The sequence below is a fragment of the Peromyscus eremicus genome, chromosome 17 (genome assembly GCF_949786415.1).
Source record: "Peromyscus eremicus chromosome 17, PerEre_H2_v1, whole genome shotgun sequence".
Classification (NCBI taxonomy): Eukaryota; Metazoa; Chordata; class Mammalia; order Rodentia; family Cricetidae; genus Peromyscus; species Peromyscus eremicus.
The window spans coordinates 28,193,463-28,218,042 of NC_081433.1; the positions used below are offsets into that span (position 1 = coordinate 28,193,463).

Consider the following 24,580-nt stretch of genomic DNA (forward strand, 5'->3'; position numbering starts at 1 on the left):
GTCACAGGTTTCATTTTAGTGCAGATCTGGGAGTCTGCCTTCCTCAGTTACCCACACACAACCCCTTCATTGTGTACCCCCCCGATCAGCAGCCTCTCCTTCTAGGCTTCCAGACATGTGTCATTTCCACCGAATATTTAGTAGCACATAACTGCCTGCAGTGGGGAGACCGGAATGTGAGGCATGTCTCACCGAGGAGTAGAAGAACTCTTAGTTTTTAAAAAATGACTCAACTGTTCATGGAAACGTCTACCTCTCAGTCCTATTCTTAAAAATAAATAAATATGAGGAGTTCCCCATGTGAGAGGCACACAAGGACTTGAGATATTCATTTCCATGAAGTCACTCACAGCAGGCCTGTCTGGAAAAACACTTTCATCTCCTGCAAAGAGAGAGAGAGGAGGGAAAAGACCATCCAGACAGCTTAAAAGACCAGGTCTTTAAAATGCAGAGGGAATCGGGAAAAGCAACCCGTTAGGTGAATTCGGACCAAACTCAGATCAATTTCTATACTCCAGCTGAATGTATACTGTGTGAAGACCACAGAAGTGCAGACTTGTGGGGGAGATAATCACTACAGCTAGTCCGAACAGCTGCTCAAAAACAGGCTTCCCAATGCCCCAGCATTTTAACAGGGCAGCTAGAATATCTGGGTCCCATAGTGCAATGTCCAGAGAATCTCTAAGCTTATCTACTTTGTGGAGTCAGTGTATTTTAATTTATTCAGCACACACCTATTAAGCACCTACTACAGTCCAGGGAATGTCTAAGCATGCTGATCCAGTGGTCAAGACAGACATTGTTCTTGAGGCCAGGAAGCCAATAGTCTCTGGCTGGATTTTGTAGACTTGTCATGAGTGGTGGCCCAATCTTTGAAGATGAATACTCTAAAACACAGCAAGATAAAGCCTTAGGAGGAGGTAAATAAAGAACTGTAGATGGAGAACCTCAGTCTTCACTTAACTTCTGTGTTTTTTGACCAAGAAAATTTTTAGGCAAGAAAATCAGAGATCTCAAGTAGAGGTGATGAGAACTGCAAGCCTTCAACTTTGCCCTGGCAGGGTGCTGGCTTCATAAGACTCAGAACCCTGAGGACCGAATCTCTACTTCATGCCTGGGCCACAGGGTAATTGGGTGAAGTTCATCCCAGGAATCTTTTCACTCTCTTTCGTGAAGCTTCTTCTGTAGGATCCCTTGGTCATTGGTACGGTGCTGTGATTGCTTTATTCTTGATTTTCATTCACATATGCTTTCTCAGCCATGCATAAATACCCAGAGACCTGAACTGTGTGCTAAATGTCTGTCCCATTGTGCTGTGCATCGAGTAGACTTGTAGATTTGAATGAGCTTCAAATGGGCTCCTTCTTCCTAGTCAGCCTAGTCATAAATATTTTCATGGTGTGCCAATTCAACATTTTTTTTCCTGGTGGGGGAACTTGGCAAATAATAAATAAATAAATAAATAAATAAATAAATAAATAAATAAATATTGCAATTGTTTTCATCAAAATTATCAAAGGGTGGTTTTTCCTATTGCTAGTTATTCAACCAAATGGGCAATTTTGGATCCCTTTCTTATTCATATGCTTTTTCTTTCATCTACCTTTTAAAATTGAAAAGAATGCTTCCTAGCACAATGATATTCTTGTTCTCTGCACAGCATATTCTTTTAATTTGGGGTACTCTGATTCCATTTCGTTGGAGGTTTGTTCCCCCCCCCTCATTCTTTTGGGAGCCCCAGAAGAAACCTGGAAGTCACCACAACTTTTCTTTTTTCTCTTACAAACTGTAGTTGACCTTCTTGTTCCTATTGCCCCTCACCCCAGAAAAATATATCTAGAGTGTCAGCCATGTTGTCCCACTTATGGTCCCTCCCCTGGACTGTTATGTCTGTCTGCTAACTGGCCTTATGCTCTTTATCACTGTTTGTGCCTGCAGACTACTCCCTACATACAGATGACTTTTGTTAGACATGACTTTTATAGCTCTAGAAAGTTCTAAGTCAAAGGTTCAAAATTATGCTTTCTTTAATAATTGCAAATAAAGAGCCAACATTTCTGGAGAGATCTGCAATCAATATGAATCATTGACTCTTGGTGGCTGTTTCCATACACAAGCATTAGCATTGCTTGAGGGTTGGTGGTCAGTTTATCGTATTTCAAGAAAACATCCAAACACATTCCTCTGTACTGAGGAGGAGGACCACACATCTTCAGGCATCAATACTGTTGGAAATGCTTCTCTCAGTGTTTGTGTTTGTCACCCATGAGACACTGGCGCTTGCTTGCTGACATCTGAATCACTACAATTGTATCAAACATAGCTCACTAACTTTCTTCATATTCTGAATGTGCCACAGACAGAGGAAAGTTAGCTGAGGTAAACAAGATGTTTATCTTACAGGAACCAGTCACACTTACTTTTTTAAATATTCTGCTTACCACAAAACCTTTTAGTCTAATAGGAAAGGGGCCATGTGGTGAGCTATTGAGAAGTCGGAGAAACAAATATCCCAGGAATGTGTATAATTGTACATTATGTTATGTGTTCTTTGGAATATTCCTGACGAGGCACTATTGTCAGGCTATATCTAACACCATCTCAGGCAGCCATCATGGGTGGGCCCAGGCCAAGCAACAGGAAAGCCTACCTTCTGAAAACTACAAGGACAGCTGTAACCCAAACCCAAATGATGGCCATTAAGAGGAGGACAAAGAAGGGTGACTGAATTATTAATCTTCTTCACAGTCCCCATCTCCTCAGATAATGACCACATTCACCAATGTCGTATTGAACACAATTGTGTATTGTGGGGTTTTCCATGCTCATGAAAGACCTCTTCATCTTGCAGTTTTTCCCTGAGGTAGAATATTCCAGTCTTTCTGAGAATTCAACTCAGTAAATCGCTCCTCCTCTTGTTCTAGGACATGGCAGACAAGGATATCTTTTCTGGGATGTTGATATTCTCATCTCCTCAGTTAACCCAATTGTCTTGGTTGGGTCATTTCTCAATTGTTTATATGTTTCTCCTTAGTACAGAAAACACAAGAATGTGAATCAGCTCAAAGAAAAATTAGTTGCAGGATTTAAGCAGCACAAAAATATATTGTGTAGAGTAGTCAATTTACCAGAAGGATTTTTATGTCTTACTCTCAAGAAATACATTGACTTCATAAATTGAGGCAGAAAAATGTCTTATTATCCTAGAGGGCTCACTGTTCCTGGTTAGGAGAGCTACATCCATAATCTCACTGAACCTTTGTGAATCTCTTTAAAAGGGGGTTAGTTTAATTATTTAAGTAAAATGAAGAGGATTTTAAAACTGACTCAGTAAAATCCTAGATAAGAGCACACACAAAACCTGTACATTTTGAATTCATAAATAAAGCATACCTACCTTTAGAAAAGAGTAGGAATTGTTTATAAGTGTATAGTGCTGTGTTTTATGAAAACAGCATAATTTCTGTTGTTTTTCAAAATGTAATCTAAGTGCAATACTACAATAAAATAGAATAGAATAAAATAGAAAAGTGTGAATAAAAGGCAAACTATAGACATACAAAGTTGCATTTTCTATATAAAAAAGTGGCATTTTCTGTATAAAACAGTATGTAAGAACTCAGAGAGCTATGTTTTTATGGGTTTTTTTTGGTTTTTTTTTTTTTTTTTTTTTTGGTTTTTCGAGACAGGGTTTCTCTGTGTAGCTTTGCGCCTTTCCTGGAACTCACTTGGTAGCCCAGGCTGGCCTCGAACTCACAGAGATCCGCCTGGCTCTGCCTCCCGAGTGCTGGGATTAAAGACGTGTGCCACCACCGCCTGGCTGTTTTTATGTTTAAATTAGTCCTCGGGCAATTGGCCTCAGTTTAGAGGAGAAATGTAAGGTCGATGGTTGTGAAGTTTGTTATGGTCTTGTGCAGTGGAGTAGGGACTCAACCCCAGACATAGCTGGGCAAAGATTAGGCTGGGTCCACTCGAAATTCTGCAAATCTTCTATCTAAATGGGAAGTTTGAATGACTCCATCATCATCATCATCATCATCATCACCACTACCACCACCACCACCACCACCACCATCATCATCATCGCATACAGTGGGCATTAACTAGTAGTTTATGCACTCTGTACCTTGTCCATTAGTCCAATTCAAAGAATGCAGAGTACTTTTAGCATTTTATGGAGTAATTAATTCATCAGTGTACTGGGTAATGACATGGGAAAAAAAACGGGGGGAAAATACAGTTAACATCAGCTGCTGCAAAGTATCAGGGAATAATGATATTCTGGCTATCAAGGCCTGGAATGATTTAAACTGTACTGTTCTTATTCCTGCTCCAAGACAAAGCACCCAAAACGGGAATGTTTGTCGACACTCTTAGCATCTTCCAACTGACAGAGTGAGCAGCGACGTTCACTGTGCGTTTTGCAGAACACTTCACATTGCAGAGAACAGTTTTCAACAATGCTTGCAATCATTTACTTGTTTTCTTCAGTGATGGGGAAAGTGTGGAATACTGCAGGTGAATAAGGCCACATTCCTAGGATTTGCCACAGACAAGCATTGTCTTCCTTCCTGTATTTGTCTAAGCCTGCACTTCCTGGAACACTGGCTCAGCAGTATGTGGAAGCAGAGTTGGTGTCTGGAATCACACACAATTGTGAAGCTCAGTGCCCCTTCCGCTAATCCAGTGGTTCTCAACCTTCCTAATGCTGCGGCCCTTTAATACAGTTCCTCTTGTTGTGCTGACCCCAACCATAACATTATTTTTGTTGCTACTTCATAACTATAATTTTGGTACTATTATGAATCTTAATGCAAATATCTGTGCTTTCTGATGGCCTTTGGCGACCTCTATGAAAGGGTCTTTCAACCCTCACAGGGTTATGACCCACAGGTTGAGAACCAATGCTCTAATCTCTGCCCAGAACTCTTTTATTCAGCTACTCTTTGACTATGGAGAAAGACATGGCTATTGTAGAATTTGTGAGAGCAGATGGCTAGCAATGTTAAATAATTGAGAAGGTAGATGCATTGGTACATGTGGGGTTAGGCAAGAGCCATTTGTTTTACGAATTCACAGATACCAATGGGAGGGTGGGAATTCAAAATATCCATCTTTCTTTACCAGGTATGGTGATATTTTATTTGTACTGAAATGTGATTTTATTTGTATGTTAATAAATAAAATTGCCTTGGGGTCAGAGCTAATAGCAAGCCTTAGCAGAAGCTGGGTGGCGGCGGAGGCGGCGGCGCACACCTTTAATCCCAGCACTTGTGAGGCAGAGCTAGGAGGATTTCTGTGTGTTTAAGGATACAGCCAGCATGGAGACACACGCCTTTAACCTCAATACCAACCTTAGAAGACCTGGAGGTCTGTATAGACAGACAGTGACGAGGAGGTCATGTGGTTGGGTTTACAACCAATGAGAAGGCAGAACAGAAAGTCAACAAAAAGGACAGACACACAGGAAGTAGGCCTCTTTCTGAGGGGAGGGACGACAGTGACAGCTAAGGGTAAGAAAGGCGGTTTTAAGTCTCAGCTCTCAGCTACTGCTCTGATCTCTTGGGCTTTTAACTTTGCAATTGGCTCTGTGTTTCTTATTTAATAAGACTGTTTATTTATACCATGGCATCTTTTTAATTTGAAAATGTAACACCCTGATTTCATCTGTGTAAGTCTTGTGCATGGCAAAAGATAAATCAGGGGTCTTTCTAGCCAACATGCAATCCTAAACTTGGTAAAAGAATCCTGCCAGTGAGTCTCGTTATGTGAAGTCCCTTCTCCCGTTAAGTCTTGATGACTGGCCATTTGGGGAAGATTGTTTGTATCAGCAGATTACAAATACGATAGAAGAAAAAAAAAAAAGCCTGGTGGAAATCATCAGTGACAAAAGTTAAAAGTGGCTAATGACCCACTCAGAGGCTTCACACACTCGCCCTGTGACTCGGTAGTTTTTGGTGTCCATGGACTACTAAAGTGTGTAGGGTAAGTTGGGACAGCGGGATACAGTACAGATCTTGACCAGAGAGACCTGCTAATTTGCAGGTATGACTTCAAGTTTGAGACAGCGTCTTGTCTCTATTTGAAATTTTTGTGACTCACACAGAAGCCTGACACGTGGTAAGAGCCAAATTTTGTTCGATAAGCAAATGAAGTGAAATTGCATGTGAGGAAGTAGTGAGTAATCACACTTCTACACAGCAGATCTAGACATAGAACATGTATATCGTTTAAAAGCATCTCCAAAGAAATTATAATATGAGCAGCTGTACGGCAATAAGAAAGTTGTCAGGAAGACATGTGGTAAGCATTTTTGTAAAAGACTAGAACAGTCTTCCAGGACTGTCCACTTTTAAAAGGAAGTGCATAGAAATAACAGCAAATTAATATTAAATTGATATACTAATTTTTCTATGAATTCTTAGACATATGAAACAAAGTCACATATTCCCAGAGGTCTGGTCTTGTCTGCCTCTTGGTTTGCATTTTCTGTGCGATGCACACTAGTGTGTCATGATGAGTCCTGGTGTTTCCTCTGTGAATTTAACTACTTACACTTCCTGAGGAGTCATTTCAGTCTGCCTAGGCTTGGGACATCAGATTGGCAACTCAACTGGGTCATTCCTAAGAATAAAACCGCGTTTGTAGCAAGTAAATGTGCCTTATACTGTGATCTTTTGAGTGCATGCAGTGATGCAATTGGATCAGAAGATGGCAGCATTCAAAAAGGAAAAAAAATACAACCAGCCTGAAGGTCCGGTCAAGTTAGTAGAGCAGGAAAGGATTAAATGTATTAGAATTTCTCCAAAAACACGAGTGAAGTGAAACAAAATTATTGTGAACTGTAAAATATTTGATTATAAAAAACAGTTTTAACAAGAAATCACCAAGGTTCTTTGGTGGCAAGTAGATGCACATACATCTTACAAATGTTACTTTATTGGTTTATGAACCTTTAAAAACTATATATTATTAAGTGTATTTTAAGATCAGCCATCTGATTGCATGCATTCGTTTTATTTTTAACAATACTGAAAGTGTCTCATCAGCCTGAATGAGTAACAGAACCTTCTGTATGCACCCAGGTTTCATAATATTAATTTAATTTAAAAACACACAAGACAGCCTATAGTCCTAGTTGTTGCAAAGTTTCTTCAACTCATACAGCAAGTGGAATTACACACAATTCACCATAATGCTGCTTCCTCTGTGAAACTTACACAAGCTCGGAAAGTAATTAAGAAAACAACATGTACTAAAGGCAATAGTAATGAAAGAGTAAAATAGTCTAAATAGTGGGCTTCTTAGTTTTAACTACATGCAGTCAATATTTTCTGGCTGCCTGACAATATTTCAATGACAAATATTTGTAAATATTCTGCAAGAAGATATTCTATTATTTCAGAAAGTTTAAGAAAAAAATGCTCTGTTCTCATGAGTTTGAAGGCCATACACAGTATCCTTGGGGCCCATTCCTGCTGCACTTGCTGCTGTTGTAAGACTGTGGTCTTCATCCCTCTGAGCCAGCCTGACCTAATTCTCTTCCCTGCTGCCGATTTGGACATTAGGATTTGGACACTAAGATACTTAGCATTAAAACATCCTTCGTCTCAGGAACCCACCGAAGCTCCTCGACCTGAACCCAGACTGAACTCGCTGTGAGGTGTCTTCCTCATCTCTGTGCACAAGATTGTTGACCAGGATGAAAGGGGTGGCATCGTGAGCACCCCTTAGAGAGGACAGAGACCAGACCCACAACGGACAGACAATTATGGCACACAGCACACAAATACAAAGCGTGTCAGGCTGGGTGTGTGATGCACGCCTTTAAGCCCAGCATTGGGGAAGGTGAAACAGGGGACTTTGCAAGTTGGAGACCAGCCTGGGGGCACATTCTGGGCTGTGGTGCAGCTCAGTGGTGGAAGGCTTGCCTAGCATGTGTAAGGCCCTGGGTTTGATCCCTTGCACTGGCTCTTTCTGCCAGTCAAGGCAAACTGATGAATGATGGATAGTAATTATTATTCATGGAGTAATACTATGACCTGTTTCAAACCAGCCAGCATCCTTTTTTTAAAAATTGTATCTGAATTTGGTATGTGTAATAGGGTCAATTGTAAGTCAGTGTACAAATGTCACTTGATAAGCATGTGTTCTGACTTACTGTTTTTAAGGACACTTCTTTGATAGATTTTTTTTTTCTCCCTCTTCTGCAATTATAAATCATCATGCATCTTTGGCATGCCTGCACTTATTTTTACTTCTCCTTGCATACAGTTTTAGCGAATGCCACAAAGACAGCACCATGGCCTTGAGCTTTTAATACCCCTCCCAAGTGTCATAACCGCTGAGGGCAGCAATCAAGTAATGTGTTCTTGGCACTCCTGTCTCCAGCTCAGGACACAGATCTGTGTAAAATTGAAGTCGTGTCCAAACCTGAAGATGACAGGTTTAACATGGAAGTGAACTGTGAGGTAGATTAAACTGTAGAACTTGAAAACATAAGTGGAGGAAATGAATTGGAGAATAAAGTCTTCTTATCTCCTTCAAGGATGTAATAGAGTCAGGGATCAGGGTTAGGATATAGCCCAGGGGTAGGGCACTTGGCTCGAGTGCAGGCGGTCCTATGTTCAACCTCTAGTATAAACAAACAGAACAGAACAGCTTGTGACGGAGGAAATTCAATTTTTAGAGTCAGTACATGAAGCCCTGCTAATATACAGCTCCATCCGTTTCTTTGTGCTGGAGATGTAGCTCAGCGACCGGAAGCTCACAGCAGCAGGCTCATTTCTCAGTATAGGAAAGAAAGGGAGTATCAGAGGATCTGGAAAAATGGCTTTGAAGTAAGATTTAAACAGAAACAAGCAACCAAATAAACACTATAAAGTCAACTCTTGCCCTGATTGAAAGGGTTTGTAGGGTTCTGGTCCTCATTTCAAGGCTGATGGAAGACAATTCAAAGGGAAATAGTAGATAAAGTCATCTTAATGAGTGCCCATGCAGTGTGAGGAACACAGGACCTAGGTTTGATTTGGGCATAGTTGGTAACCAGCCAAAGAACATTTGGAGTCTGGTGTCTGGTAGGAAAAAAGCAATGCTGAGGTTTTTTTTTTTCACAAATCATGGTTGTATCACAGGAATCACTCAGTGACCTGTCCATAAAACTAACCAGAGCTACGACCAGGCCTCAGACAGGAGAAGCTAAAGGTGTCATATACAGTCCTTGTAACTGTGTTAGAAGTAAGTGACCTACAAAAATGGAGCTACAAAGGCCACATTAAGAGAATTAGAGATGAGATCACTAGTGTCTTCACTAATTGCCCCAGGCATAGGTGCCCTGTGTAATCCCCCTGACATTCCCTAGGGCTGGTTTGCCTGATTAGTAAATCAGAATAGACAACACGGCTTTCAAAGCTAGTACATTTAAGCCAAACAGCTCCTGGTTGGTCAGGGCAGTGCTAGGTTTGAGGAATATTCAGCTACCTCATAGAGTGATACAAGTGGAGAGATTTACCAACTACCGGAGTCAGTCATTTTGGAAATGGATGCTCTATGTTATCTGGTACCTAGTGGCAACCTCCTGAGAGACTCTGCCCTAGAACTAACTGTGTGACCCATCTGTTCCCAAATCCTCAATCTGCAAACCAGGACAAACAGATGGATAATGGTCTTATACACTACCAAATTAAGAGTAATGATTTGTAACCTTGCCATATAGTTCAAAGGCTTCATTACCAGGAATTCAGGGCTTCTTTAAGACATCAAACTAGATAAAGCCTTACAAAGAGACAAAAGGTGAGAGCCTGTCAGCAGGAGGCAGGTGGATGCTGAGGGACCAGAGGAGGATGCCAGTAAAAGGTGAAATAGTGTGAAGGGCCTGTTAGCATGTGCTAAGAGCTTAAAGAAAACTGAATCCTGTGTTATTTGACAAAGCAAATCCTTCTTGGATAGTGGTAAAAGTTTAGCAACCTTGTTGCCTGTAGTGATGTAGAAAGTAGGAAATGTAGCCAACCAGCTTAGTGACGTAGCCAAGGGGATTTCCAGGAGAGGGCTAAATGCCCTGGAAAGAACTCTTTGCTATTTATACTAAAATGAAAGCCAAGAGGTGAATTAGAGAGGGGCTTCTTAAACTTTTCCCTTTGGACCATTGAGTAGCTGAGAAATCCTTACATGGCCCCAGGTAGATAAAATAGGCCTACAAGTCAAAATGGACTGATAATAGATCATAAAGTTGTTTAAAAGCCATAGTTTAGTATTCATATAATATTATCATTTGTTAAAGAGGAAAGCAATTTACACACCAATGAGATGGACATGCCCCTCTACTTTTACACAAAGCATTAATGAACTCTTGCTGAACATTTGATACCGCATGACACAGAGTGTCATATTTTCATGTCAGCCTTTCAGAGTTGATTGTGTGTGTGTGTGTGTGTGTGTGTGTGTGTGTGTGTGTGTGTGTGTGTGTCGTGTGGTTCATATGTGCACACGTGTGAGTATACATGAATGCATGACCCACATGTGTACCTGCTGAGGCAGATGAAGATCTCAGGTGTCTTATCTTATTTTCCTCTACATTATTCCCTCAGGATGGAGTCTTTTTCCTTGCTTTTGCAGATATGCTGGTGGCCAGTGAACCCCAGAGAGTAATCCTCCTGTCTCAGCTTCCCACCTCAGCTATTGGCATTACAGGCATGTGGCCACAACAGCTCCTCACATTGGTATTGAGGATCTGAACTCAGCTCCTCAGGCTTGCAAAAGAAAATGCTCTTACCCACTGAGTCATTTCCGCAACCTAATATTTTTATTTATAACTGACAGTTATCTCTTGCTTTTATTTATAACTGACAGCTATATCCCTTGCTTTGCATAAGTCTGTAGCTCAGAAATTAAAGAAATATGTCTAAGGCCATTTCAGAAATTATTAGAAATCCTGCTCCAATCCAAAGCCCGGCTTCATTTATGATAAACAAACAAACGAAAAAGTCAAGCCAGCAACTCAAACAGCAATTTTTAAAATCCAACCATCTAAAACAATGCAATCCAATCATATGGTGATTTGATACTTATATGCTGAGAAGTGACAGAAGGAAAATGTTCAGTCCTCGCTCTCTGTTAGCTAACCGACACATGTCTGTACGAACACACAGTTTCGTATGCACATACAGACAGAACCCTGCAGTTCTAACATGCAATAGTCTAGATTCAGAACTGAGCTGTTGCCAGCTATGTATTGGTCACGTGCTCTGATGTTACACCCGGTGCATACGCTCTGCAGTGTTCCAGTGTGTTCAGAACCAAGGCTGCAGTGATGATGTGACATGTAACACAGTCATGTGATGTTGAAAACATCACATATTGACAATACATTTGATCATGAAGTTGCTTTGGGTTGATGAACGTTCAGAAAGATTTCACTGCCCTTCCACATTCAGTGTCTTGGTTAGTGTTAATTGTTAGTTAACACGACTGAATCTAGAATCATCTGAGAGTTGGACCTCTGGGCGTGCCTGTGGGGATTATCTTATTTGCATTATTTGGAGTGGGAAGATCCATTTTCTGTGGGTGGAGCCATTTATTGCCTGGGATCAGAGAATGGAAGAATTTGTAAGTGGAGAGAGGGAACATCAGGATGTTTTCATTTTCTTCTTCTTCTTCTTCTTCTTCTTCTTCTTCTTCTTCTTCTTCTTCTTCTTCTTCTTCTCCTCCCTTCTCCCTTCTCCCTTCCCCCTTCCTCCTCCTCCTCCTCCTCCTCCTCCTCCTCCTCCTCCTCCTCCTCCTCCTCCTTTAGTTTTTCGAGACAGGGTTTCTTTATGCAACAGTCCTGGCTGTCCTGGAACTCACTTTGTAGACCAGGCTGGCCTCGAACTCACAGAGATCCACCCACCTCTGCCTCCCGAGTGCTGGGACTAAAGGCATGTGCCACTCAGCTTCTTCATTGTGAATACAAGGGGACCAGCTACCCCGACTTCAAATCTGGATCGAAAACCGACCCTTTCTCTTTTAAGTAGCTTTTGTCAGGATATGTCACCACAGCACCAGGACATGTGACCATGACATCATGCTGTTTAAGTGTCTTTGGTGAGAGTCTGAGATTCTAAGCAGGTTGTGAACAATATGATGTGGGATGCTCCTAGCGATAGACAGAAGCAACTGAACTTTCTTCAGGATCCTAGTGTACTGTGGCATTCCCAGGGAGACAATCAAACATAAACTGCTGGATGTTGAACAACAAGTCTTCCTCTGTTAGTCTTTGTCTTTCATTGCTAGCCTTCCTTGAATCATGGACACTTAAAACTGATATATTACATGGGATGTAAATTAGTTTCATTAAGTTGAGTTTAAAAAAAAAGAAAACTTGTGGTTTTTTCTTTTCATTCTTGCTGCTGATCCTTATTTCCCATCTTGCTGAAAGACTGGATTGTTCTCCCAGTTTCCCAAGCTGCGCATCGTGGCCACTTTCAAACTCTGTTAGCTCTGCCTCTTGTCCTGTGGCTGACCTGTGTCTTCCTTGTCTGTCTTCCTTGTCTGTCTTCCTGTCCCCGTCCTCTTCAGGTCTTCCTGCTCTGTGGCCTGAATTTGTACACCAGCTTCTACTTGTCCTTCCCCTAGCTGGCTATGATGCCATTCTCCAGGCTCTGGACTCATTTTCCTCCATTGCTGGTAGGACTCAAGTTCTTTACAATAGAAATCAACTTGGTTTCTTGTTTAAAAATCACCCCCACATTTCCATTTAGCTAGTGCCCCATTTCTCCACTTTGTCCATCTTCTACAATTGCCCACTCTAGCCACATTTTCTGCCTGCCACAGTCACATGTGCCACAAATTAGGTTTCTTAGGATGCCTTGTACAGATAGCTTGTTGGATCTTTGATGGTTTTGACATGAGATTCCACACTCTCTCTGCCTGGGAAACTCTTAGTGAGTGTTCCATTGTTAGTTCCTCTGGGAAGTCCAAAGTGAAGGGTTTTCTAAGTACATTTGGTAATAACATCAATTTGCAACAGATTACACCATCCTTTCATAACTAAGTGTTCAGGTAGCTGCCGTTTGCACCAGCCCACACAATCCCTGAAGGCAAAAACCACGACATGAGTGTCTGATATTCTGAAATTCCCCCCTCAGATTCTGTGGCTGAATTCCCCCACTGCTGGGGAGCAGCAGCAGCTGCCTCAGCATGCCCTGAAGGAAATGTCCTTGACCTGGACAGACTACTTCATTAAAGATTAGATGACGTTCTAGGGCCAGCCAAGGACCAAAACAGACTGGTACAGGAATGGACAGCAACAGCCCAGTTCCCTTAGTTTGTGACATCTCTGAAGAAGCCACCTAAGCTTCAGAGCACTCTGCTGACTCTGCTGAGGCTGTAGTTTACTGCATGCCAGCTCAGTCCAGCTCTGTCCCTGTTCATCTCTGCCTTTCTCTTGTCCATACATGTCCATGTCTTACAGCACACCTCAGTAAGCCATCCCTAGGCAATTCCTGTCTTGGGGTTTGACTCCAAAGATTCTGATCAAGCCTCGTCTTCACCCGCTCATGATTTCTACTGTAGTGGCTCATGGATGGACACCATATCTTTATAGCTTTCTTTTTTCTACTATAGTGGCTCATGCATAGACACCAACTTTATAGCTTTTGGAGGCAAAAAAAAAGAGTTTGGTCTCACAATAGTAGTAGTACTAGAGTTCAGCTACATTAAGAATTAAGAAGGCATTTGTTTAATTAAAAATATGGGGTAGTTTCATAGACAGATTGATTAAATAGGCATGTACATGGCTATTAATTTGATTTGATCCTTTACCTTTTGGTTAAATTAATACATTTAATTATCTGTGAGAGGATTAAACATTAACATTAGTAAAAACCTTTCCTTTGATAAATTTGCTATTTTTGTTCTATACAACTATATGAGAAATATTAAAAATGAAAATAAAATGTGTGTAGAGCTTCCCACCATAGTAATATATAATAATGTATTTGATCCAGACAGAAAAGCTATAAATATGTTACCATTGAGGGAATGATCACACAGTTTTGATGTATGCTCCAAATATCAAACACAAAATTAAACACTTGGTTAACAATTGCTTGTGCAAATCATTTTAAATCAAAATTCTATTTGTTCTGAGATCTAAATTCAGGTGGATAGGATCAAGATACACTCTATACTTGTATGAAAGTTTGTAAGACTAAATAGAGGTAAAAAAATGAGAAAGACATTTTGTTGAAACTCAAATTTATTGCAAAATACAAATAAAGCATTAAAAACTGTCAAGAGTTACGTCTAAAGCTAGAGAGAGATCAGAAGTGTGGAGTTATCCAAGCCAGCCCAGCAGACCATAGGACATGACTAAGGGTAGCTATGCCAATCTGTAGTGGGCTCTCTCCTTCTTCTTCTCCTTCTCCTTCTCCTCCTCCTCCTCCTCCTCCTCCTCCTCCTCCTCCTCCTCCTCCTCCTCCTCCTTCTTCTTCTTCTTCAGTTTGTTATTACCCCAGGCTTTGTGACTCAGTAGTGAGGAAGCCTAGGGACACACACAGTGTGCTGCTGGTAGGGAGCTTTCATCTCAGAGACTTCCAGGACTCACACAAAAATTCCTCATCACATCCCTTTCTCCTATTTGTTTAGTCTGAGCTTTAAATGAAATTTGTGCTATGGATGGCTCAATACTTATAAAGATAAACATAAATCCTACTAGTGTGTGTGTGTGTGTGTGTGTGTGTGTGTGTGTGTGTGTGTGTGTGTAGCCATTGTGTGGTGCTCCAGAGCACACAGTGTGAGCAGCACTGATTATTTGTATAAGTCTGCATTTCAGAACATGTCTAATTGAGTAAATGCCCATTTGGTAAATTACTATGGTTTCTTCACAAAGAAGGGTTCAAAATAGATGGACATAACATGAACAGGAAGTAATCCATAGGACAGTCATCTGTAGGACAGAAGGGATAGCTGACTTTGTGGACATCAGTGGATTTTCTGAGACCTCCACCAACCTGGTAGATCTTCTGAGTTACAGTATCTTGCTAACACATTGGGAACACAGAGACCTACCCAGAGCAGCAGGGGCAGCATCTAGCAGAGCAGAGAATATTGATTTGGAAACTATATATATATATATATATATATATATATATAAATATTATATATAAGTATATTCATATATCTAAAATATATATAAAGCACTCGACATATAAAATGCTCAGTAAATATCAAGAACAGCTTCATATTTTTTTCTCCCTCTGTCCTTTCTTCTTCTCTCTTCTCCCCTGCACTGCCCTCCCCTTACCCCACCCTTCTTACAATAGAGTTTTTAAAATGTTTTCCAGGCTGCTCTCGAACTCACCATGCACTCCACCCAGTCTTTCCCCAGCAATTCTCCTGCCTCATTCTCCCCAGTGCTGGCACCACAGGCATGTGCCATCATGCCTGTGAGGGTCTCAGGGCACAGTAAGGATAAATAGCACACAATTCCCTGCTTTGATAGTTTTGGTGTATGACTTGAAATGTTCAGATTTATGGCCTTCAGAATACTAAAATGCTTGGCAGATATTTTCAGTTTTTACTTCTCCATTTAGGAATTTGGTAGGTGGTAGACCCTGCCGACAGCTACAGTTAAGAAGGGCCTCTGTGTAAACTCTGTCTACTTGGGATTGAATATCCATGTGGAATTGCTGGTTGAACATTTCAAATAGCTTCCATTGTCTTGAAGCAGTGAGCACAGAGACTGCCAAAGGCCAAGGGTAGAGTCATTTATCAACCTGTGAGCATCACAGTAGAAAAACATGGGGAGACAGTGCATGTAACTAGAACTTTGGGACAACCAGGTCGACAAGGGAGACAGACAGGACTATGAGGATTGCTTACTGATCATTATTTCTGCTCAGTTATGAGTTATGCTCCTGGTTGCTGTGATGTGGCAGACTCGTGGTTTGTCATTCCATAGTGCACAGAAATAACTGGACGCTGTTATTTCTGTTGGGTAAAAAATACGAACTGGATTCAAGAACTCATACCACCATGTAGGGCACCAACATTTCTCACTTTTACAATAACATGTAGTTCATCTGATCACATCTTGGGCTATAGCCATGACTCTGTAATACCATTTCTTGTAAAGGCGAGATGTATGAAGATAGTTTCTTGACCTAATGAAATATACACAGTTCACACGGCTCCCCCTTTCTTTTGGTTTGGGGAGTTTTCTTCCTGTCATCTTATGCCAAGAACAATGCCAACAAAGCAGGAAAGGAAGAAAGACATGTTTGTTAACCCACAAAGTGCATCTATGTTGTAACTCGGAGTTTGCTATTAGCCAGGATGTACAGGCATCAGTTCGGCTCTCTCTTGGCAAACTGAAACTCTTAGATCAAAAGTGAAAAGATGTATGTGAAGAGGTGTTGGTGGAGGCAATGAACACACTCCATACTAGCTTTTCCTGTGTCACTTGGAAACCCATTGGAAACAGATGTCATTTCTTATAGTTCACACACAGAGTGGGAGAAGTTTATATTGATCTTGAATATAACAGTAAATGGCTGTGGAAAATGTGCTTCTCAAAGCCCCACATCAACAAGCCACATATTTAATTATTATTTACAAATCCAAAATATGTGAGTGGAATCCATGATGCTTTTAAATTGCAGAATTCTGAGCAATTTCTCATAATGATCAATGGCTAACTTCATATTTAGGAACATTTTCTAGCTCTCTGTTTGAATAGTTTCTCTTTCAACAAAGCTGCAAATTTTGTTTTATTTTCCTTTCTCATAAACAATAATGATTTTCATGGACTAAGGCAAATATTTCTTTAAAATTCCACATGCTTTACATTATTGCATAACTATGTCAGTACAGAATTGCCACATTAAAAAGCACCAACATCAAAGGCATTTTAATAAAATGATTACATTTTTTTGGTTGAAATTGTAAACACTACTAATTCAAATTTCTTGATGTTTGGGATGTCTAAATAACTTTTCTTTCAAAATATGTGTGTTGGGTCATGAAATGGTTCAGCACGCAAAGATCCTTCATCAAGCCTGGTGACCTGAGCTTGATCCTCAGAACCCTCATGGTGGAAGGAGGGGTACTCAGTCCTGAAAGTTGCCCTTTGACCTCCCATGTTCACCTGGGCACACATAGCATGCGCACGTGAGTACACACACCTGTACACACAATTCTGTGTGTCACTTCCTCTTTTACTGTACTATTTTTTTAGTGTAAAAAACTAAGAATGTGTGACATTATGAAATGATATTTAAATTGTAGCCAGTTTTTAATGCTATCAAAACTTTTTCCTGTAGAACTTCAGTAAAAGGAGCGATTGCAACTGTCATGTGCAGAACTGTATTTGGGATTAATTAGTAGATACAACTACATAAATTACCAGCTTTGTTAAAAAGTCTACATGATAATAGCTAACATAAGACAAGTTATGTGGCATAACCAAATAAAGGTATTGCTAAAATAGATTGGGGTTTACGATAAAAAATTTATCATTTTGGCCATGGAACCTGCCTTTCTCTTGTGTTTATGGCATTATAAGTTTCTGTTCTTCGACCCGCACACTGTAGACCGCAGGACCATCTATCACTGGGCTGTTTTGAGGCAATGAATTTGAGTAGCAATTTGTGGTTCTGTGAAAATGGCTAAAATATAAGTTGGAGAACAACATAGAATGGACCATGTCTTTTTTTTTTTTTTTTTTTTTTTTTGGTTTTTGAGACAGGGTTTCTCTGTGTAGCTTTGCGCCTTTCCTGGAACTCACTTGGTAGCCCAGGCTGGCCTCGAACTCACAGAGATCCGCCTGGCTCTGCCTCCCGAGTGCTGGGATTAAAGGCGTGCGCCACCACCGCCCGGCCATGTCTTTTTTAAGTGAAGAAAAGAAAATAAGATTGTCTATTTAGTTAGTTAATGTATGTAGGTGTATGTGTATCAGTGTAAAATGTGTGTGCACATTTGTGTGTGTGTATGAGAATGTGGGCATGGTGCCAATGCAGAAGTCAGAGGACAACATGGGGTTTCTCTTTCCAACTTGTCTGAAATAGGGTCTCCTTATTGTTTATTCACTGGATACATCGGGTTAGTTGGCCTACGGCTTCCAGAAATTCTCCCATATTTACCTCCCATCTCTCTGTGTAATTTTTGTTATTACAGATACTCACTCTATGTATTAGATTTTTTTACACGAGATCTAGAGATTTGAACTCAGGTTTTCATACTTCCAGGACAAGCACTTTTACCCAAAGAGCCATCTTTCCAGCCATTTATTTGTTTGTTGGTTTGTTTATGAGACAGTCTCTTTATGTAGTCCAGGTTTCCCTTGAACTTACCTCTTCCTGTATCAGCCTCCTAAGTGCTGGTATTACTGGCATGTATCACCTTGCCTGAATTAAGACAGTGTTTTTAAATGTCTTTAATTTTAATAGCATTCATTAAAAAATAAGTGGGTTGATGAAATGAACCAATGGTTTCAAAAGAAGAAAGACAGTGGTTGATAAGTATTTATAAAGTATTTAACATACTGGAGAGATGGCTCAGAGGTTAAGAACACTACTGTTCTTGCAGAGGACCTGAGTTTGGTTCCCAGCAACCCCATCAAATGGTTTACAACTGCCTTTGAATATAGTTTCTGAGGATCTAATACCCTCTGGGTTCTGCAGGCATCTATATGGATGCTTATACCCCCCACATACAAATAAAAACAATCCTTAAAAAGTGTGTAACATCTACAGCCACTAAGGAAATGCAAATTCAAACCACTTAGAATCTCATGTCTTTTAAATTTAGAAGAGCTATCAACAAGAAAGCTGATAGCAAAAGCTGGCTAGTATGTGGGACTAGGAAGACTAATTCTAAAGTGGTGGGATGTAAACCAGGAGAGTCATTGTGGAAATCAGTGTGGAGGCTTCTCAAACATTTACAACTAAAATTAACCAGATGATTCAACTGTACCAGTGGGCATCCTCCCAAACTCCCAGTTCACCACAGAGATGCATATATTATACTCAAGTTATTGCTGTACATTTCACAACAGCAAAGAGGAGGAACCAGTCATCAATAGATGGCCATCAACAGATGAAGGGACATGGAAATTGTGGTCCATTTACACAATGAGTTTTTACGAAGCTCTAAAGAAAAAGGAAAATTTCAGGAAATTGGACAAATCTAAAAAGTATTATATTAAGTAAGGTGACTCAAATTCAGAAAAATCAAAAGCAAAAAACAAAACAAACAAAAAACCCCCCAAAACCAATAAAACAAAAAGCCATGTTCTCTATGTTATGGAGATCCTAGCTTATAGTACATATACCCATATATGTGAGTATATGTGCACATGTGTGGCTTGTGTTTGTGTGTGTGTGTGTGTAAATGTGAGTAAAGCTTAAAAACTAGAAGGGGGCCAAGGAAAGACTAAAAGTGGTGCTGAGAAAGCAGGGTAGGAAGGGAAAGAGAGTAAAAGTGACATGAGGTGAGGGAATGATACAAAGGGTGGGGAGGGATACAGGCAGAAGAATCCACCAAAAATAATTTTGTTTAAAAATGCCACAATAAAACCTAATGCTTTGCTAATTACAGAAACCAAACTAACAAAAAATCAATTAGTGAAATAAAATTAAGAAACGAACCAAACCCAACCAGGCAATAAAGCAACCTTAGATATATTGCACAAGTTTACCACCCCTCCTTTATCTCAAAACATGTACAACTTTTAGAGAGGAGAACTCCATTGATAAGCGAATGTCAGACTGGAATGGTTATTATCTGATTCTATCATGCCATCAGAGGGAAAATGAATAGGGTATATGGACTGGCCTCTCTCATTTGACCTCAGAGAGAACAGCTGTGCTCTAGGATCATGGCGGACAATTTTCCCTCCAATAAAAACTTAAAATGAACAAAGATATTCTATAACTGTCACCAAAGCAGTTAAAATATCAAGGTTGGCCATACATTGGCCATCCAGAAATAAGCACGGACTCACAGAGTAGGGCACATTGCTGAGGCTTTAGTTTGACTATCTCCTATCAGTTTTAGGGAGGATCTGTTGTAAATCCATCTTAAAAGGAATCAGGTAATGTCTGGGTATCATTCTACCTGCCTTTAGCTCCCACCTCTCCATGAGTTGATACTTTTCACACCATCTATTTTATCTTTACTTCAGTATTAATCTAAATAGTGGAAGTTCAATTCAACTCATTGAATTGAGGCCATTGTTGCTTCCTTGAGCTTAAGTAACTTATATATGGCCTTTTCATGCTATAGCAATTACAAAATCTCAAGGTTAATTATTTCTACTTTTTGTGATGCCTCCCATCAAAGGCTGGCTGTTAACTCCAGTACACAGTCCATACTGGTGGACACCCAAGGTCCCCTAGGTTGTTCAGAATGTACTGGTTCAATTCCAAAGGTCCCTTATGTTGTTCAAGATATACTCCAAGCTGTTCTGTCCCCACTTGCTGAAAGGATTCTAGTTCTCATCACCAGAATTAGAATCTTTGTGGCACCAGGCAACTCAAGACGCTCCCTGTTGGGAGATGAAGATAAATCATCATCTTACATTCATACAGTCTTGCTGGTGTTTCCAGTTATTCTGAACAGTTCAATGCCAGACTGATTCTGCTCCCCAGGTACACATTTTACAAATAAGACACCTTCATGTCTTGTTATCTGAATCTTAGCATTTTTTCATAAAAGCACAGTTAATAGTGATTAAACTAACATCTGCATTTTAAAGCATCCTTAATGTAAACATCATCATCATCATCATCATCATCATCATCATCATCAACAACAACAACAATAAAAGGTCTGAAGAAGAGAAAAATGGAGATAGCTTCCTGGAACAACATAATGGTCCTCACTTCCATCATTTGTGCTCATGTAGTCCTGGATATCTTGGCCAGAGAGATTAGACAAGAGAAAGAGACAAAGACAGGGAAGAGAAAGTGAAGTTATCCTTGTTTGAGGATGACATGATTGTTTATGGAGAAAACAGTACCAAACCCCACCAAAAACAGTTGGAACTAATAAATGAATTCAGTAAAGATCTAGAACCAAAATCAATGAACCTTTTTATATATCAGTAATGAATGGCTGAATTTTTTTTTTTAGGAAATCTCTGAGGAAGGATGGGGACTATACTTCTTTTTTTGGTATAATGATAAACATTAAAATATAGTTAACAATTTTGCTAGTTTAGTTAAGTGGTGGTTGTAGGTTGTTCTCCAAGATTCATAACTTCATTAGCTTTGGGCAATTGGCTAGGTTTTCAGTAACAGGCACAATTTTCCTCATGCTGAGTGGCTCTTAAGTCCAATTAGAGAGTTGCTGGCTACCACCAAGGTGTATGTGGCACTACTAAACCCTTAGGATTATCATGCCATATTAGTTCTTGTGATTTATAGACCTCATAGTTGTGCAGGATTGTTGGTGAAATCCCATTTAGAACAATCATATCTGAAATTTCACAGAAATACATTACTCAGAAATAAATTTTACTAAAGAAATAAATGAGGGCTAGCAACTTGGTTCATAGGATAAAATAACTTCCACCAAGATTGACAATCTGAGTTCAATACTCAGGACATACTTGGTAGAAAGAGAGAACTGACTACTGTAAGCTGTCTTCTGACCTCCAGGCATGCACATATGTACACATCCACAAAAACAAACAAATAAATGTAATTTAAAAATCAAAAGAAAGAAGTAAAAGAACTCCACAATGAAAATTATAAAGCAATGGAAAAATTATAGAGCTCACATACAAGAAAACGAAGTCATCCCATGCTCATCAACTCAAAGTATTGATAAAATGTTTATCATGGTCCCAGTTGGTAGATCTGTTTGGGAAGAATCAGGAGGTATGGCCTTGTTGGAGAAGGTGTGTCACTAGGGGTGGGCTTTGAGGCTTCAAACTCAGCAATTTGTGTTAGCTCTCTCTGCCTTATGGTTGATGTTTCAACACGTAGGCTCTCAGGCAAATGTCAGTTATCGTGATTTGGTCATGGTACACTACATACATACATCAAATTATAATAGTATACCTCACAAGTAAGTACCGATGTCAAACAAAGCCTTTAGAGAAATAGTAAAATGAATTTTAAAATGGCTGTAAGCACCACTTGCTTTTAATCATATAAATTTCAGACAAATGGAAAAACATGTGACAGGAGAGTATACAATCCAGACCCAACATCACCCTGTCCCTCAGAATTTGTCTTGACCTGGGTGGTAGCCACATGGGCATACAGATATGCAATAGTCTAGATTTCTACAGATGAGAAAACCCCTTAACTCTAATGTTTATACATTTTATGCCATAAGTGCTGTATTTCAATCAAAACATAAGAATAAATCCCCCTGAACTGAAACATCAGAACCTATAGTATCCAGATTCAAAGATTTCCATATAGCATCTTTACATTAAATCATACATGCACGACTTCAGTCACTGAGGGTGCAAAGACAGCATGGCAGGGCTCTGCAGTATGTTAAAGAACCTCTATAAAATGGTAAGGTAAGAGTGGTTATTATTAAGTAAAAGAACGGCATTCCATTAGAGTCTGCCAATTAGCACATTACTGTTGACTGTCTTTTGTACTGTATCCCAAACCAACATTATTCATGTCTTTTATTCCCTGCACATCTAGCACTCTCACAATGTTGTAGTATTTCCTTGCATTTTACTATTTAAGTGCCTACCCTGCTTTGCTAAAATGGAAACCTTTTAAAGATGTGGGTAAGACATTATTCCTCTTGAGTATTTTTTTTTCTTCCCAATTTGGCATAGTGCATGGTATGCAGTAGATGTTTATCATCAAATGATCTGGATATAAATGATAGCAGGCCATTTAACTCCTACCTATGGAAACATTAAGGCCAGGCTCACCTGCTATTTCAACAGTGTGCTTTGATTCTCTTTAGCTCCCAGTAAATCCACCACATCTTAAATTCAGAGTATTCTTTTAGTCCCATTTTAGAACTGCCTTTATTTTCAAGACAGAAAAACAAACAGTCCAAACTCATTTCTCTGTGTTAAGCTAACATGGGGATTAAAAAAATAATACGGCTCTGTGATTTTCACCCAACTAGGAGAGGCTATTTTGGAACTGTGTGGACTTTTAGATATTTGAAGCAGTAATTACTTCCCCCATAAATGTTACCTTTTAGAGTCAAATACTATTTTCCCACTGCACTTCACATTTTCCTTAAAGGAAAACATCTTCTATTCAGAGCTGACTATGCTGTGCTACTCTGTGTGGAAACTTTCCTTTTCATTCATGTAGATGGCAATGTAAAGTCCGTCAGTGAGGGCAGCAAGGGCAGTAACTTACACTCCATTAAATTCTAGGCTTTACATGTTCTACATTATTGAATACCCATGAAATATTATGGAGTGATTTTATACACTGTAGTTCTGCATATCATCATATCATCTCAGACAACGTCTTATCAATCCATCCATCTATTCATCCATCCATCCATCATCAAAGCTTAGAGATTTTCTAAGAGTATGTGGTTTGATCAGTATAACAACACACGAAAACTCATCTCTACATTTTATATTCTTGGCTGTTTAAAGTTCTGCAACAGAATTTATGGACCATATTTTGCACAATTCTGGATTCAGGGCTTACTTTAGTGAACTACTTATGTAACCATTTTAAAAAATAAACAGGATACATTTTTTAGGGTGATGCTTCAGTAAATAGTATCAAACTGATACAGCTAAGACTCCCACAGTCTTCTTTCTACACTAAATAGAGAGCTAGCAATGCTTACCTCATGTTCACCAACATTGATTATTGCTCTGGGAATTTTTACAACTTACCATGGCCTTGGGTTTGGTTCCAGAATTGCTCCCTGGAGTGGATGATGGATTGGTGGAATCAGGGTTAGAAGACAGAGTCACCTGTGTCTGATTTACTGAGATACTATCTGTTCCACTTTCGGATCCTGATTCTAGATCCTGTTAAAAAAACAAATGCACAGCCATGAAAAAAGGCACTCAAGTGCCCCCTCCATGCCCATTTCCTCCTACCAGCAGCCCTCACCCCTTATGTGGCCTCCAGTAACTCACAATATCACAGAGGTAACAAGGTGAGGTGTCTTGCTTCCAGACTTTCTCACAGGGCCTTGTGAATGCCACATGAAAACAAACCTTCCCAATCTTAGTTCACAATGTAAGTGATGTTTTTCCCTATGATATTATAAACCACCAATAGTATGGAAACTCATTTTTTTGCAGATGGAATGTCATAAGAGCTCCTTAGCATGTAAATGAATATGGATAGTGACATTGCTTTCTTTAAGAAATGTGTGTGTGTGTGTGTGTGTGTGTGTGTGTGTGTGTGTGTGTGTGTGTGTGCCTGTCCACACATGGGTGTATGAAGGATGTAATTGTAACCAAATTTTTTATGCTTGGAATGACTCCAGTTCAGCCTATTTTATGTCTTTACCTTGAAGATAAAAAACTCATATTTAATTCTAAATAAAATATGGCTCACTTAAATTTCAAGCTGAATTAATATGAAATGGATACCAACAAAAACAGGTAGTTTATAAACATTACATGTACAGGCCA

The 24,580-nt window shown here is 39.8% G+C and overlaps 1 protein-coding gene across 1 annotated transcript in view; it reads right to left on the reverse strand.

The window, feature by feature from the left end:
* Dlc1 (DLC1 Rho GTPase activating protein) overlaps nucleotides 1-24,580 on the reverse strand; it is a 380,425-nt gene that overhangs the window by 251,112 nt on the left and 104,733 nt on the right. The window contains exon 4 of the mRNA XM_059244374.1: nucleotides 23,828-23,965. Coding sequence (XP_059100357.1) covers nucleotides 23,828-23,965 — 138 coding nt within the window. The remainder of the gene's footprint in view (nucleotides 1-23,827; nucleotides 23,966-24,580) is intronic.